The sequence below is a fragment of the Amphibalanus amphitrite genome, unplaced genomic scaffold, assembly GCF_019059575.1.
Source record: "Amphibalanus amphitrite isolate SeventyFive unplaced genomic scaffold, NRLGWU_Aamphi_draft 000103F_arrow, whole genome shotgun sequence".
In the NCBI taxonomy this organism is placed as follows: domain Eukaryota; kingdom Metazoa; phylum Arthropoda; class Thecostraca; order Balanomorpha; family Balanidae; genus Amphibalanus; species Amphibalanus amphitrite.
This window is the reverse complement of record NW_024881598.1, coordinates 123,820-139,741: the sequence shown is the minus strand read 5'-3', so window position 1 is coordinate 139,741 and position 15,922 is coordinate 123,820. Positions and strand designations below refer to the sequence as shown.

General features: G+C 49.9%; 3 protein-coding genes across 3 annotated transcripts; 1 reads left to right on the top strand and 2 right to left on the bottom strand.

Moving 5' to 3' along the window:
• The first annotated feature begins 3,056 nt into the window (after positions 1-3,056).
• Positions 3,057-3,768, top strand: LOC122380645 (adult-specific cuticular protein ACP-20-like). Its single transcript, XM_043363992.1, has one exon. The coding sequence runs from the start codon at positions 3,296-3,298 to the stop codon at positions 3,575-3,577; it is 282 nt and encodes a 93-aa protein (XP_043219927.1). The 5' UTR covers positions 3,057-3,295; the 3' UTR covers positions 3,578-3,768.
• A 4,100-nt stretch (positions 3,769-7,868) lies between these two features.
• Positions 7,869-8,581, bottom strand: LOC122380646 (adult-specific cuticular protein ACP-20-like). The gene has a single exon (XM_043363993.1). It carries the CDS (start codon positions 8,339-8,341, stop codon positions 8,060-8,062), a length of 282 nt encoding a protein of 93 aa, XP_043219928.1. The 5' UTR covers positions 8,342-8,581; the 3' UTR covers positions 7,869-8,059.
• Positions 8,582-14,174: 5,593 nt separating this feature from the next.
• Positions 14,175-14,974, bottom strand: LOC122380663 (adult-specific cuticular protein ACP-20-like). Its single transcript, XM_043364027.1, has one exon. It carries the CDS (start codon positions 14,957-14,959, stop codon positions 14,366-14,368), a length of 594 nt encoding a protein of 197 aa, XP_043219962.1. The 5' UTR covers positions 14,960-14,974; the 3' UTR covers positions 14,175-14,365.
• Between the last annotated feature and the right edge of the window lie 948 nt (positions 14,975-15,922).

Below are 15,922 nucleotides of genomic sequence, written 5' to 3'. Positions count from 1 at the left end.
CCTGTTGGGGAGCGCCCTCAGCGGCCCTGGTGTGTCCGAAGCGGGACGCCGCACCACGGCGACAGCGTCACAGCGCTGCATGGTGGGCGCCCCCCCCCCCCCCCGGTCGCCATCTCTCACCCACCACCGAGTTCCGGGATTGTTATCTGGCTTATCACCGCGGCCCACGTCTGGAAACGACAGCGCACTCTCTCCCCTCCATTTCTGGAGACGACCATGCGGGCCGTGTGTGGCTGTGGAATTGGGCCCCACCTGATAACGATAACCGTCCTCCCGACTTCGCAACTGGGGGAGGGTAGCAGCCAGCACCCCGCTTAGTGGACTTTGAGCGAGCTCTATAGACGGCGACAAAACAGTCTGCACCTCCCCAACTCCTACAAGCGAAAAATCGTTCAGGAACAGCACAAATCGGGACTGGCAGACATGGCCGCTTCGAAATACCAAACACCGCTCCTCCCGCCTCCCGATCGCCTCATGACCTTGTCCGGGCACCGCCGGGCCCAAGTCACCACCGATCACGTGACCGGCGCGGCGCCCCAGGTCAGCTCTCGCGCGAGGCGCACGCAGCGACATGTCGACGGCGACTCGGCGACTGTTTGGCGATCATGTTCGTTTATTATAAGTTCGGCGAACGGCCACGAAATTTTCATTTTTCATGAAATATTCGTGGCGGTCGTGACGAACCGTAAAAGTCGCGCGGTGGACACCGACTGGTCTGCGAAATGCCAAGACCGTAGAAGAAAGATCCCGAATCGGTCCGCGCCATTAGCTATATGGTGAGTATACGCCCGCGCCAAGTTGCGCTGGACGGCGGACGATTTCGGCCGAGCTCTGGTCGGGACGCAGCGGCACATTTCAGAGCCGAGCTGTGCCTCCTGCGGCCCTGGGGAGCTGGTCAAACAGGCCCTGGAGACTACTTGGTAATACATTCCCACTGCTTCTGCACAGTCCGGAGGATGTCCATTGTTAACCCACGAGCCGCTGGGGGGGGGGCATAAAGTTGCCCCCCATTACGTTTTGTGAATTGTCTCCGAAACCTGATGACTCAGATGAGCTACGAACGTGAAACTTGGCATACCTAGCTTCCACTGAATGCCTAGGCAATCTTTGGAAAAAGTTTTGTGGTTTTACCTCTTAACCCTCGCGGGCCCGGAGGGGTCGATCGGACAGGGTTGATTTTTCTAGACCCGTGCACGGCAAACTTCTGCGTCACAGACGCGAAATTCAAATAGCTGCTAAGAATAGAGTTTTAGAGATAAAGACAAATTACGAGCACGGTTGTGCAGCGTTTGACCTAGAGAAGAAAGAAAAATAGTTTTGGTGACCTGAGGTCAGAGGTCGGGTCAACGACCCCGAGCTGTGGTTTTAGTTTCTCGCAAATTACTTCGACAAAAATGATCCTAGAGCTACGGCAGTGGTACCATCACATTCGGCTTGTCAAGCCGCGTCGAATGACATATATTTTGTTTGGAGAAAGTCAGTTGTTATGTTGACCTCATGTGACCTCGAATGACCTTTGGTTGACCCTGACACATGAAAGGTCGGTTATGATGGATACGTACCCGCCGATCAAGAATCTGGCATCTATGTATTTTCCTCTAAGCCTTCATTTAGAGCCTCCGGATGGCAAAATTGTCTTATTTATCAGTGTCTATTTATTGTTATTATACAGTGCTATTCATTTAGTGTTATTTATAAGTCTAACTTGAATCAGTGAAATAGCCTCTAGGAAGGATACTCTTCTGTGACCTTGACCTTTGAGCTGCCTTGTATCGTAAGATGAACCACAAATAGGGACCTGATTAGCCTCAAAACATATCAAAACATCTTGGAGGTTAGTACGCAGGATGTACGAAAAAGTGCAAAGTTTGAGGTCAATTTTGAGACCTTGAATCTTGATTTTGAGCATATTTTCGGAATCCTCAGATTCTCTTCTTTCGTTTGACGGCCAATTTTGCCGGTTTTATGCATCCTGCCGTCCTCTAGAACGCTTACTTTGAGATCAATACACATGTGCCGGCTTTTGCCTTTAACCTTAACCTCTGACCTTGAAAGTTAACCTCAGGTCAACAAATTTGGGTGCTTTAGAATTGTCTCGTTTTTCGTTTGGTATCGCTTTTGTTTGCGTAGCTCTATTATTTACAGAGTTAGACAGGGGGGGGGGGCGAAACACGCCTCCCGGGCTGCGGTGGTTGGGATTACCCCCCCCCCCCGGACCCGGCCGGGTTAAGATGACGTCACAGTGACGTCATAAAGTTTTGACGTTTTCTTTATGAACCGTTTTTGATGTTGCTGAGCATAAAAGTCAACTGTAAATGAACTAGACAGCACCTGCTGGCATCCTAAAACATCTGAGGATACTTTCAACTATTTTTGGATCAACAATCGGTCCTTTATATTCGGGCTCATATATGGGATGTATCGTGAGGAAACTGAGGGTCGCATATCTATAATTTGACTTCTAACGTCCCTATGACGTCATTTCAAAGGGGATCGACACCAAATTTGGACACAACCTCGGCTAGGTATTCAGGAAGACGTGTTCAAACTTTCCATTTCTATCTCTTCGCGTTGCGACAATATCGTCGCAGAACAGAAGTAAAGGGGAACTATATGCCCCCCCCCCCCCCAGCGGCCGGCGGGTGGCGCGGACGTCCAGCGCCCGCCGGGATAAGGATGGTAAGGATTGTGGTTACATGGTAAGGTTCAGGATTGTGCATGGGTTCCTGTGCCTACAGGCATGGTGACATTTACGCAGGCATAAACGTTTTGTATGTTCCATAAACAATTTATCAAACAGTTAGTGCATACCTACACTGGCTTCATCTGGGGCCACGCCCTCGCGTCTGGTTGGGTGTGGGTGCCGTGTGCCATGTGTGTAAAACCTGTCCGGTGAACTCGCAGTATAAAGCCGGTCCCGGGGTCAGTGTCGACATCAGTCAGCTTCTGTGGCCGCCCCTGACAGCCCACTATCAGTTCCAACATGCGTGTCGCTATCCTGGCAGCTCTGGTGGCCGCGGCCGCGGCCGCCCCCGGCCTGGTCGGCCGGGGCGCCGGTCTGGTCGGCTACGGTGCCGGTCTGGCGGGCCACGGCGCTGGCCTCGTTGGCCGCGGCGTGGTCGGCCACGCCGCCATCGGCGGTCTCGGCTACGGCCACCTGGGCGTCGGCAAGGCTGTGGCTGCCGTGCGCCCCGCGCCTATCGTGCACGGCGTTCATAAGGCCGTCGCCGTCGACTACGCCGAGCCGCGGCCGTACCACTACCAATACGCCGTCGACGACCCTCACTACGGACCCATGTTCAACAAGCAGGAGGAGGCCGACGGTGCCGGTAACGTTGTGGGCTCGTACGCCGTCAACCTGCCCGACGGCCGCACCCAGATCGTCAAGTACGTCGCCGACCACTACAACGGCTTCAACGCCGAGGTCAGCTACGAGGGCTACGCCCAGCACCCGCAGGTGGCTCGCGGCTACGGCTACGGCGGTGTCGGTGTCGGCGTGGGCCTGGGCCACGGAGCCGTGCACGCCGTGGCGCCCGTCGTCAAGCCCGTCATCAAGACGGCCGGTCTTCTGCACTGAACGCAGCCGATGGCAGTCGGCGGCAGCGCCAGCAGCTTTAATGTACGCATGTGTGAATGGTGTGTCTGAGTGCACGAGGGCAGGCCCCCCTGCTCTCAAGTGGTCCGTTGTCAAGTGTGTGCCCTACGTGTGCTTATTTATTTGTGAGTCCTGTGTTTTGCATACAGCATGTAATATAAAATATTGTTTCATTCCATTAGTTTTTGTGTAGAGGGTAATTACAATTGGGCCGCTTGGCTTTGGCTACTATCCACCGCCTCTCTGATTTGCTGCAGCCAAAGGATTGTGTTTTTTAACCCTGCAACGAGACATGGGTTCCAGTATCTGGTTCTTGGTCGCTGAGCCACAAATTTCTTGATGCAGGCATGAAAGAAACCAGTCTTCCCAAGTAAAAACGGTGTGCTGTTGAGTCACCCCGATTAGTTCACGGGATGGGTCGAAACATGTTTAAAATACAGAGATTGACATGCCTAGCCTTTGATTCAAGTCAGCTCTTAGCATGGCCCCGCGGAGGAGACGGACAGAATCTCTAACCTGCCTTGTTTCGCCAATATATAAGCGCTCAAAGCTAGCTACGTCAAACTTTCAGTACCGTAGTTTCGTTCAACTTTGGTCCACTTTTTTCGTTAACCCGGCAGACGGTGAGCCTCCCGGCGACCATCCGCGCGTGGGGGGGCATTTTTTGCCCCCTCCCTCGTATCTCCGAAACTACTTGACGAATCCGTAAAATTCAAACGGCGTTCGATAGCCCTGTCAAATTTGTCGAGGTAACTCCAATTTCATTTACCTCGGGGTCACCGATGACGTCACAGGTCAGGTCAAAGATAAAATGTTTCGCCGTTCATGGGTCTTCTAGGGAATAAGCTATCGGACATCGAGTAAAACGTATTTTGTCGAAAATCAGCGATAGGGCGTAAGTTGATTAGTACATATGTTGCTATTGGAGGTCACTGATGATACCAGGTCAGGTCACAGGTCAGGTCACCAAGGGTCAGCACATGAACCAGGCTTTAACTAGGGTTGTGCGATGCATGGTTTATGGCCATTTTTCATTTCCAACTCAACGGTGTTGGTTATAAGACTATCAGGTACAGTTCAGGTCACTTTCTGGTGGAACTCAGGTCAAGGTCAGATCAAAAAAGGTCAAATTTCAAAGTTGATAGTTTTGCATTATATGGGTATTGATTCGATGCAGCTCGTCACGGGGAGTGGTGATCTTTGTTTTGCGCTACGAGGTCTAAAATCGCTATAAATTGAGTTGGAAAACTTGACATCATTAATTTTGAACATTTTTTTTTCGCTATAACTTGGCCAAAAAAAGAGGTATCGATCTCAAATTTGATATGTGAATAGAAGGCGGTAAGGACTAACACATATAGGTATTCCGTTTTTTTTTCGAAATTAAAAAAAAAAACGTTTTGGATTGTTTGCCTATTACATTCAAAAATCATTTTTTGATATTTTTGGGATCAAATCCGAAAAAATAGATGGCAGTTTTGTAGTTCTTTTAATTCTACACCTTTTATGCACTAAACATTTTTCTGTATCTCTAAAGCTGTAGGCCTGACAGCTCTTCCCGCGAAACCTTTTTATTATTAAAAAATTGTCATTAGCGGCCAACCTGTCATAGCCTTTAGAAAAATGTTTGGTCACAATGTGTAATAGCTACTCATGGGAAGGTACTGAAAGTTTGGTGGCGATTGGCGCAGCGGTTCTGGAGATATATCGAAACACTAAAGGGAAGAGGGCAAAAAATGCCCCTCCCCCACCGCCTGGAGGGTTAATTTCTTCGCTTTTACTGACACATAACGACATAACCTTTTGAAAAAAATTGCACAACAAGCCTGCTACTACACCACACTCTCGTGTGTCACAATGCTAAGCAACGGCGTTCACTCGGCTTGCTCCTAACTTACGATAATTCCCTCGCTAGATGGCAGGCCAGAGCTCAATGTCGCCAAAAACTGCGAAGACACCAATCCATTATTATGTCATCCATGGTTAAGCCACGCAAAGTGTAGCATACGGACCCCATTACGAGAGTCAACATGTGTGTGTGTGTGGGGGGGGGGAGGGGAGGGCAGGGGTACAGAGCCCCTTCCTCCTATCTTCGAAGCTACTGGTTTTACTGGTTTCATTTTTTTCAAAATTGAAGCAGTGTATGCTGGCCACAGAAAGACTGCCGGGTGAACCTTAATTTTGTTGTCCTCGACGTCAATGATGAAGGCCAACGAAAAAAAAAAGGATGAAGGAAGGCACCATATTTATGTTACCAGCATCTTGCTTCTGTCGTGAACTAGATTTGAGCTAAGAACGTTATTTTGAAAATTGGACCTCAGATCAAGGTCGTGACCTGACTAGAAAAGGTCATAATAACTACCTTTCAGCAGATCCGTATCGTTGAGCTGAACATAACTATCAGTGGTACTTCTATCGCTCTAGTATGTCTCTATCAAAAGCTATTGCAAAAAAAAAAAATACTGCTGAGAACCTTTCATAACCTAATACCAGTAAAACGCCTTTTGGGCGAAGAACGAGCGAGCGAGATAGTGAGCCCTGCACGTGCGGAAGGGCGAGAGGGTACTTCCAACGGGCTTGTGCAAAGCACCCTTCTAACCGGTCGCTAGCGGTGTGCCAAATTTGAACGCAATCGGCCCAGCCGTTCCTGAGATCTGGAAGCGGCATCCTGCACGTGCGCACGTGCAAACGGGGTCCAAAATGACTTTTGCACGGCACCCTACTAACCGGTCCTCAACCGTGTACCAAATTTGAGCGCAATCGACCCAGCCGTTCTCGAGATCTGGAAACGCCCCCTGCACGTGCGCACGTGCAGTATCACCCTAACCGCAACACATGGGAATGCATTGCCTGGTGGGTGCCTACCTGTATGCCAAGTTTCAGCGAAATCGCCCCAGCCATTACCGAGTTATTGAAATGGGAACAAATTTGGCATTTCTTCTTTTTGTATTTTGCACGTGCAGTGGGGGTCACTCACATAGATCAAGATTATCCGACCTTTCGTAGAAGGGATGCAGCTACCCTATACAAATTACCGCAAGACAATCGCTCGAGCCGCTGCTGAGATATGGGCCTCTCAAAATCACTACTTTTGCAAAACTGCTTGAACACCCTTGACTTTTCACGTGGCACGTGCCACGACGGTCACTCAGATGTATCAGAAGTAGTCAATTACGGGGTAGAAGGAATGGGGCTACCCAGCAAAAAAGACCGCAGGCCAATAGGTCCAGCGGTTGCTGAGATATAAGCCTCTCAAAAGCGTTACAGGCCGGGCCGGGCCGCTCATACTGAGATTTTTCCGTTATATTGAAAAGACTTCGCTTCGCTCGCTGCGCTGGCTCACTCGTAATGACCCCAGGGGTTCAAAGAGTGGCCACAGGTGCAATTTTCCCATTCAGTTCGACATGTGTACCTGTAAACCGATGTTTGAAAGCATTTAGAGCGACGTTTGTCAAAAAGAGATGCATTACAACTTTATCCCATTGACTTATAATGGACAGGTGGCAAATTTGACCCAATTCGGTTACACATATTAAAAATCCGAGATAAACACTTTACAGTTTACACATACTGTTAGCCTTACCAATCGCTGTATGTAATTTCAAAGTGATCATTCGGTCGGTCTAGCTATGACAAGCATTGTAACTTTTTCTAAGGTAAGGTCACGACGCGATCTGGTGACCTGAGATTTAACGACTCGGGTCGGAAACTCTTTAAACTTGTGCAGAAAATATGTGCAGAAATGATGATGTAAGTGTGCCAAAGACGGTGGCGTCCTGACGAGACGGCATGAAACCCCCCCCCCGGCCCCCCCTCGCCAGCACGACGCGGGTTAAAAGTGGGCTCTTCAGGGTGCCTCATTAGTGTTTAACACCCAATTTCCTTGTTTGTTGATGTGTTAGAGGTGCTGCATCACCAGGAAATGCCGTTCTTGGTGTGGGTTTTATGCGGGTAGCCAAAATATCAGAAACTTCTTAACTAAAACAAAACAAAATTTACCCTTTAAAATGGAAAATGAATATGCTGGAGCATGGCTTAGAATACTTCACATATGCAGTAAGATGTCCTGGAAAAATATGGTTAGAAAATGGAAAAGGTTTTTGACTGCCATGTGGGTTTTTGCGGACTGCCACCACTGAAGGTCCCCAAGCGGGTAGTTGTGGGTATGTGGTGAAGGGTTGAGGGGCGGGGCGGGTTACCTGGATCCCCGTCTAGCCCGCATCCATGCGTTTGCGGGCCTATTTGTCATCACATTATACACAAATAAAAATGACATGAAAAATATTGTATATTACACACAGTATGCAAGACCGGGACTCACAAATAAATGAGCACCCGTAGGGCACACACTTGACAACGGACCACTTGAGAGCAGGGGGGCCTGCCCTCGTGCACTCAGACACACCATTCACACATGCGTACATTAAAGCTGCTGGCGCTGCCGCCGACTGCCATCGGCTGCGTTCAGTGCAGCAGACCGGCCGTCTTGATGACGGGCTTGACGACGGGCGCCACGGCGTGCACGGCTCCGTGGCCCAGGCCCACGCCGACACCGACACCGCCGTAGCCGTAGCCGCGAGCCACCTGCGGGTGCTGGGCGTAGCCCTCGTAGCTGACCTCGGCGTTGAAGCCGTTGTAGTGGTCGGCGACGTACTTGACGATCTGGGTGCGGCCGTCGGGCAGGTTGACGGCGTACGAGCCCACAACGTTACCGGCACCGTCGGCCTCCTCCTGCTTGTTGAACATGGGTCCATAGTGAGGGTCGTCGACGGCGTACTGGTAGTGGTACGGCCGCGGCTCGGCGTAGTCGACGGCGACGGCCTTATGAACGCCGTGCACGATAGGCGCGGGGCGCACGGCAGCCACAGCCTTGCCGACGCCCAGGTGGCCGTAGCCGAGACCGCCGATGGCGGCGTGGCCGACCACGCCGCGGCCAACGAGGCCAGCGCCGTGGCCCGCCAGACCGGCACCGTAGCCGACCAGACCGGCGCCCCGGCCGACCAGGCCGGGGGCGGCCGCGGCCGCGGCCACCAGAGCTGCCAGGATAGCGACACGCATGTTGGAACTGATAGTGGGCTGTCAGGGGCGGCCACAGAAGCTGACTGATGTCGACACTGACCCCGGGACCGGCTTTATACTGCGAGTTCACCGGACAGGTTTTACACACATGGCACACGGCACCCACACCCACCCAGACGCGAGGGCGTGGCCCCAGATGGCTTTCAATGAATCGCGCAACACATTGCTGGCGAATAGGCACTGTTCTTCATTCTAGCGTAAAACAATCATGAGACCCTTTTTCATTGAGTCGAAAAGTTTTGTTCTAGCGATGACCAGGCGATGACTACCTCTGGCCAATGTGGTGATTCTGCAAGTGCCAGAATAACAGTCAGACGTCTTTCTTGATGGCAAACGAGCAAGCACGAGGACAAGTCCTGCACGTGAAAAACTGCCAAAGGATGTCTCTTACTGGCTTGTGTGGGGCACCCTTTATATGTCACAGGCCGTATGAAAACTCCGTCCGTTTGCAAACGGCCTGGCCGATTCAGACCGTTTGAAAACGGCCCGAAAACAAGCAGCCGTTTGCAAATCGCCTGAAATATTAGGCCATTTGGAAACGGCCTAGGCAGTTTGAAAACAGTGTAGTCAGTTTCCAAATGGCCTGGCGAAGTACAGCAGCCTCCGAAGACCCTTGATGGATTGGCCGATGATCGGGTCTGCGGAAGGACTCGTCTACGTCGAACATTAGCCCCGTTTCCATGACAACTCTAAGCGGATTTGAGATGTAAATCGATTTAGATGTGTCATGAAAACGCCCATTTTTGCCAAATCCGCTGAGAATTTAAAACCGATTTGAAAAGTCGGCTTACATCGTCTAAATCGATTTACTTGAGATATGGAAGCATTTGGTTGCAAAATACTAGTGACTACTGCGTTTTTAATCCATCATCGAATGCATCGTGCGTAAAATATTATATCTTTTACATATTTAGATATGCTTGCGTTTCACGATGGCCTGCGATGATGGTTGTCAAAAACAGTTGCACGTGCTAAATGTTTTTTATCTGTCAAATGTTTCAGCTCGGAAAGCAAACGTCTTTTGAAGTGTTTTTGAAACATAACTTAACCAGTATAACGCGTTTTAGGGCGACTAACGGAGCGAGCGAGAGGGTGGGCCTTGCACGTGCAAAATTTCGAGGGGTACCTCCACTTGACTTGTGCACGGCACCTTACTAACCGGTCTCTAGCGATGTGCCAAATTTGAGCACAATCGGCCCAGCGGTTCTCGAGATCTGGAAGCGGCACCCTGCACGTGCGCAAGTGCATAATGGGTCCCAACTGTACGCATGTGTGAATGGTGTGTCTGAGTGCACGAGGGCAGGCCCCCCTGCTCTCAAGTGGTCCGTTGTCAAGTGTGTGCCCTACGGGTGCTCATTTATTTGTGAGTCCCGGTCTTGCATACTGTGTGTAATATACAATATTTTTCATGTCATTTTTATTTGTGTATAATGTGATGACAAATAGGCCCGCAAACGCATGGATGCGGGCTAGACGGGGATCCAGGTAACCCGCCCCGCCCCTCAACCCTTCACCACATACCCACAACTACCCGCTTGGGGACCTTCAGTGGTGGCAGTCCGCAAAAACCCACATGGCAGTCAAAAACCTTTTCCATTTTCTAACCATATTTTTCCAGGACATCTTACTGCATATGTGAAGTATTCTAAGCCATGCTCCAGCATATTCATTTTCCATTTTAAAGGGTAAATTTTGTTTTGTTTTAGTTAAGAAGTTTCTGATATTTTGGCTACCCGCATAAAACCCACACCAAGGACGGCATTTCCTGGTGATGCAGCACCTCTAACACATCAACAAACAAGGAAATTGGGTGTTAAACACTAATGAGGCACCCTGAAGAGCCCACTTTTAACCCGCGTCGTGCTGGCGAGGGGGGGCCGGGGGGGGGTTTCATGCCGTCTCGTCAGGACGCCACCGTCTTTGGCACACTTACATCATCATTTCTGCACATATTTTCTGCACAAGTTTAAAGAGTTTCCGACCCGAGTCGTTAAATCTCAGGTCACCAGATCGCGTCGTGACCTTACCTTAGAAAAAGTTACAATGCTTGTCATAGCTAGACCGACCGAATGATCACTTTGAAATTACATACAGCGATTGGTAAGGCTAACAGTATGTGTAAACTGTAAAGTGTTTATCTCGGATTTTTAATATGTGTAACCGAATTGGGTCAAATTTGCCACCTGTCCATTATAAGTCAATGGGATAAAGTTGTAATGCATCTCTTTTTGACAAACGTCGCTCTAAATGCTTTCAAACATCGGTTTACAGGTACACATGTCGAACTGAATGGGAAAATTGCACCTGTGGCCACTCTTTGAACCCCTGGGGTCATTACGAGTGAGCCAGCGCAGCGAGCGAAGCGAAGTCTTTTCAATATAACGGAAAAATCTCAGTATGAGCGGCCCGGCCCGGCCTGTAACGCTTTTGAGAGGCTTATATCTCAGCAACCGCTGGACCTATTGGCCTGCGGTCTTTTTTGCTGGGTAGCCCCATTCCTTCTACCCCGTAATTGACTACTTCTGATACATCTGAGTGACCGTCGTGGCACGTGCCACGTGAAAAGTCAAGGGTGTTCAAGCAGTTTTGCAAAAGTAGTGATTTTGAGAGGCCCATATCTCAGCAGCGGCTCGAGCGATTGTCTTGCGGTAATTTGTATAGGGTAGCTGCATCCCTTCTACGAAAGGTCGGATAATCTTGATCTATGTGAGTGACCCCCACTGCACGTGCAAAATACAAAAAGAAGAAATGCCAAATTTGTTCCCATTTCAATAACTCGGTAATGGCTGGGGCGATTTCGCTGAAACTTGGCATACAGGTAGGCACCCACCAGGCAATGCATTCCCATGTGTTGCGGTTAGGGTGATACTGCACGTGCGCACGTGCAGGGGGCGTTTCCAGATCTCGAGAACGGCTGGGTCGATTGCGCTCAAATTTGGTACACGGTTGAGGACCGGTTAGTAGGGTGCCGTGCAAAAGTCATTTTGGACCCCGTTTGCACGTGCGCACGTGCAGGATGCCGCTTCCAGATCTCAGGAACGGCTGGGCCGATTGCGTTCAAATTTGGCACACCGCTAGCGACCGGTTAGAAGGGTGCTTTGCACAAGCCCGTTGGAAGTACCCTCTCGCCCTTCCGCACGTGCAGGGCTCACTATCTCGCTCGCTCGTTCTTCGCCCAAAAGGCGTTTTACTGGTATTAGGTTATGAAAGGTTCTCAGCAGTATTTTTTTGCAATAGCTTTTGATAGAGACATACTAGAGCGATAGAAGTACCACTGATAGTTATGTTCAGCTCAACGATACGGATCTGCTGAAAGGTAGCTATTATGACCTTTTCTAGTCAGGTCACGACCTTGATCTGAGGTCCAATTTTCAAAATAACGTTCTTAGCTCAAATCTAGTTCACGACAGAAGCAAGATGCTGGTAACATAAATATGGTGCCTTCCTTCATCCTTTTTTTTCGTTGGCCTTCATCATTGACGTCGAGGACAACAAAATTAAGGTTCACCCGGCAGTCTTTCTGTGGCCAGCATACACTGCTTCAATTTTGAAAAAAATGAAACCAGTAAAACCAGTAGCTTCGAAGATAGGAGGAAGGGGCTCTGTACCCCTGCCCTCCCCTCCCCCCCCCACACACACACATGTTGACTCTCGTAATGGGGTCCGTATGCTACACTTTGCGTGGCTTAACCATGGATGACATAATAATGGATTGGTGTCTTCGCAGTTTTTGGCGACATTGAGCTCTGGCCTGCCATCTAGCGAGGGAATTATCGTAAGTTAGGAGCAAGCCGAGTGAACGCCGTTGCTTAGCATTGTGACACACGAGAGTGTGGTGTAGTAGCAGGCTTGTTGTGCAATTTTTTTCAAAAGGTTATGTCGTTATGTGTCAGTAAAAGCGAAGAAATTAACCCTCCAGGCGGTGGGGGAGGGGCATTTTTTGCCCTCTTCCCTTTAGTGTTTCGATATATCTCCAGAACCGCTGCGCCAATCGCCACCAAACTTTCAGTACCTTCCCATGAGTAGCTATTACACATTGTGACCAAACATTTTTCTAAAGGCTATGATAGGTTGGCCGCTAATGACAATTTTTTAATAATAAAAAGGTTTCGCGGGAAGAGCTGTCAGGCCTACAGCTTTAGAGATACAGAAAAATGTTTAGTGCATAAAAGGTGTAGAATTAAAAGAACTACAAAACTGCCATCTATTTTTTCGGATTTGATCCCAAAAATATCAAAAAATGATTTTTGAATGTAATAGGCAAACAATCCAAAACGTTTTTTTTTTTTAATTTCGAAAAAAACGGAATACCTATATGTGTTAGTCCTTACCGCCTTCTATTCACATATCAAATTTGAGATCGATACCTCTTTTTTTGGCCAAGTTATAGCGAAAAAAAATGTTCAAAATTAATGATGTCAAGTTTTCCAACTCAATTTATAGCGATTTTAGACCTCGTAGCGCAAAACAAAGATCACCACTCCCCGTGACGAGCTGCATCGAATCAATACCCATATAATGCAAAACTATCAACTTTGAAATTTGACCTTTTTTGACCTGACCTTGACCTGAGTTCCACCAGAAAGTGACCTGAACTGTACCTGATAGTCTTATAACCAACACCGTTGAGTTGGAAATGAAAAATGGCCATAAACCATGCATCGCACAACCCTAGTTAAAGCCTGGTTCATGTGCTGACCCTTGGTGACCTGACCTGTGACCTGACCCCGTATCATCAGTGACCTCCAATAGCAACATATGTACTAATCAACTTACGCCCTATCGCTGATTTTCGACAAAATACGTTTTACTCGATGTCATAGCTTATTCCCTAGAAGACCCATGAACGGCGAAACATTTTATCTTTGACCTGACCTGTGACGTCATCGGTGACCCCGAGGTAAATGAAATTGGAGTTACCTAGACAAATTTGACAGGGCTATCGAACGCCGTTTGAATTTTACGGATTCGTCAAGTAGTTTCGGAGATACGAGGGAGGGGGCAACAAATGCCCCCCCCCCCACGCGCGGATGGTCGCCGGGAGGCTCACCGTCTGCCGGGTTAACGAAAAAAGTGGACCAAAGTTGAACGAAACTACGGTACTGAAAGTTTGACGTAGCTAGCTTTGAGCGCTTATATATTGGCGAAACAAGGCAGGTTAGAGATTCTGTCCGTCTCCTCCGCGGGGCCATGCTAAGAGCTGACTTGAATCAAAGGCTAGGCATGTCAATCTCTGTATTTTAAACATGTTTCGACCCATCCCGTGAACTAATCGGGGTGACTCAACAGCACACCGTTTTTACTTGGGAAGACTGGTTTCTTTCATGCCTGCATCAAGAAATTTGTGGCTCAGCGACCAAGAACCAGATACTGGAACCCATGTCTCGTTGCAGGGTTAAAAAACACAATCCTTTGGCTGCAGCAAATCAGAGAGGCGGTGGATAGCAGCCAAAGCCAAGCGGCCCAATTGTAATTACCCTCTACACAAAAACTAATGGAATGAAACAATATTTTATATTACATGCTGTATGCAAAACACAGGACTCACAAATAAATAAGCACACGTAGGGCACACACTTGACAACGGACCACTTGAGAGCAGGGGGGCCTGCCCTCGTGCACTCAGACACACCATTCACACATGCGTACATTAAAGCTGCTGGCGCTGCCGCCGACTGCCATCGGCTGCGTTCAGTGCAGAAGACCGGCCGTCTTGATGACGGGCTTGACGACGGGCGCCACGGCGTGCACGGCTCCGTGGCCCAAGCCCACGCCGACACCGACACCGCCGTAGCCGTAGCCGCGAGCCACCTGCGGGTGCTGGGCGTAGCCCTCGTAGCTGACCTCGGCGTTGAAGCCGTTGTAGTGGTCGGCGACGTACTTGACGATCTGGGTGCGGCCGTCGGGCAGGTTGACGGCGTACGAGCCCACAACGTTACCGGCACCGTCGGCCTCCTCCTGCTTGTTGAACATGGGTCCGTAGTGAGGGTCGTCGACGGCGTATTGGTAGTGGTACGGCCGCGGCTCGGCGTAGTCGACGGCGACGGCCTTATGAACGCCGTGCACGATAGGCGCGGGGCGCACGGCAGCCACAGCCTTGCCGACGCCCAAGTGGCCGTAGCCGAGACCGCCGATGGCGGCGTGGCCGACCACGCCGCGGCCAACGAGGCCAGCGCCGTGGCCCGCCAGACCGGCACCGTAGCCGACCAGACCGGCGCCCCGGCCGACCAGGCCGGGGGCGGCCGCGGCCGCGGCCACCAGAGCTGCCAGGATAGCGACACGCATGTTGGAACTGATAGTGGGCTGTCAGGGGCGGCCACAGAAGCTGACTGATGTCGACACTGACCCCGGGACCGGCTTTATACTGCGAGTTCACCGGACAGGTTTTACACACATGGCACACGGCACCCACACCCACCCAGACGCGAGGGCGTGGCCCCAGATGGCTTTCAATGAATCGCGCAACACATTGCTGGCGAATAGGCATTGTTCTTCATTCTAGCGTAAAACAATCATGAGACCCTTTTTCATTGAGTCGAAAAGTTTTGTTCTAGCGATGACCAGGCGATGACTACCTCTGGCCAATGTGGTGATTCTGCAAGTGCCAGAATAACGGTCAGACGTCTTTCTTGATGGCAAACGAGCAAGCACGAGGACAAGTCCTGCACGTGAAAAACTGCCAAAGGATGTCTCTTACTGGCTTGTGTGGGGCACCCTTTATATGTCACAGGCCGTATGAAAACTCCGTCCGTTTGCAAACGGCCTGGCCGATTCAGACCGTTTGAAAACGGCCCGAAAACAAACAGCCGTTTGCAAATCGCCTGAAATATTAGGCCATTTGGAAACGGCCTAGGCAGTTTGAAAACAGTGTAGTCAGTTTCCAAATGGCCTGGCGAAGTACAGCAGCCTCCGAAGACCCTTGATGGATTGGCCGATGATCGGGTCTGCGGAAGGACTCGTCTACGTCGAACATTAGCCCCGTTTCCATGACAACTCTAAGCGGATTTGAGATGTAAATCGATTTAGATGTGTAATGAAGACGCCCATTTTTTGCCAAATCCGCTGAGAATTTAAAACCGATTTGAAAAGTCGGCTTACATCGTCTAAATCGATTTACTTGAGATATGGAAGCATTTGGTTGCAAAATACTAGTGACTACTGCGTTTTTAATCCATCATCGAATGCATCGTGCGTAAAATATTATATCTTTTACATATTTAGATATGCTTGCGTTTCACGATGGCCTGC

Coding starts and splice junctions, on each gene's coding strand:
- LOC122380645 (XM_043363992.1), top strand. CDS start 3,296: ATGTTCAACAAGCAGGAGGAGGCCGACGGTGCCGGTAACGTTGTGGGC.
- LOC122380646 (XM_043363993.1), bottom strand. CDS start 8,341: ATGTTCAACAAGCAGGAGGAGGCCGACGGTGCCGGTAACGTTGTGGGC.
- LOC122380663 (XM_043364027.1), bottom strand. CDS start 14,959: ATGCGTGTCGCTATCCTGGCAGCTCTGGTGGCCGCGGCCGCGGCCGCC.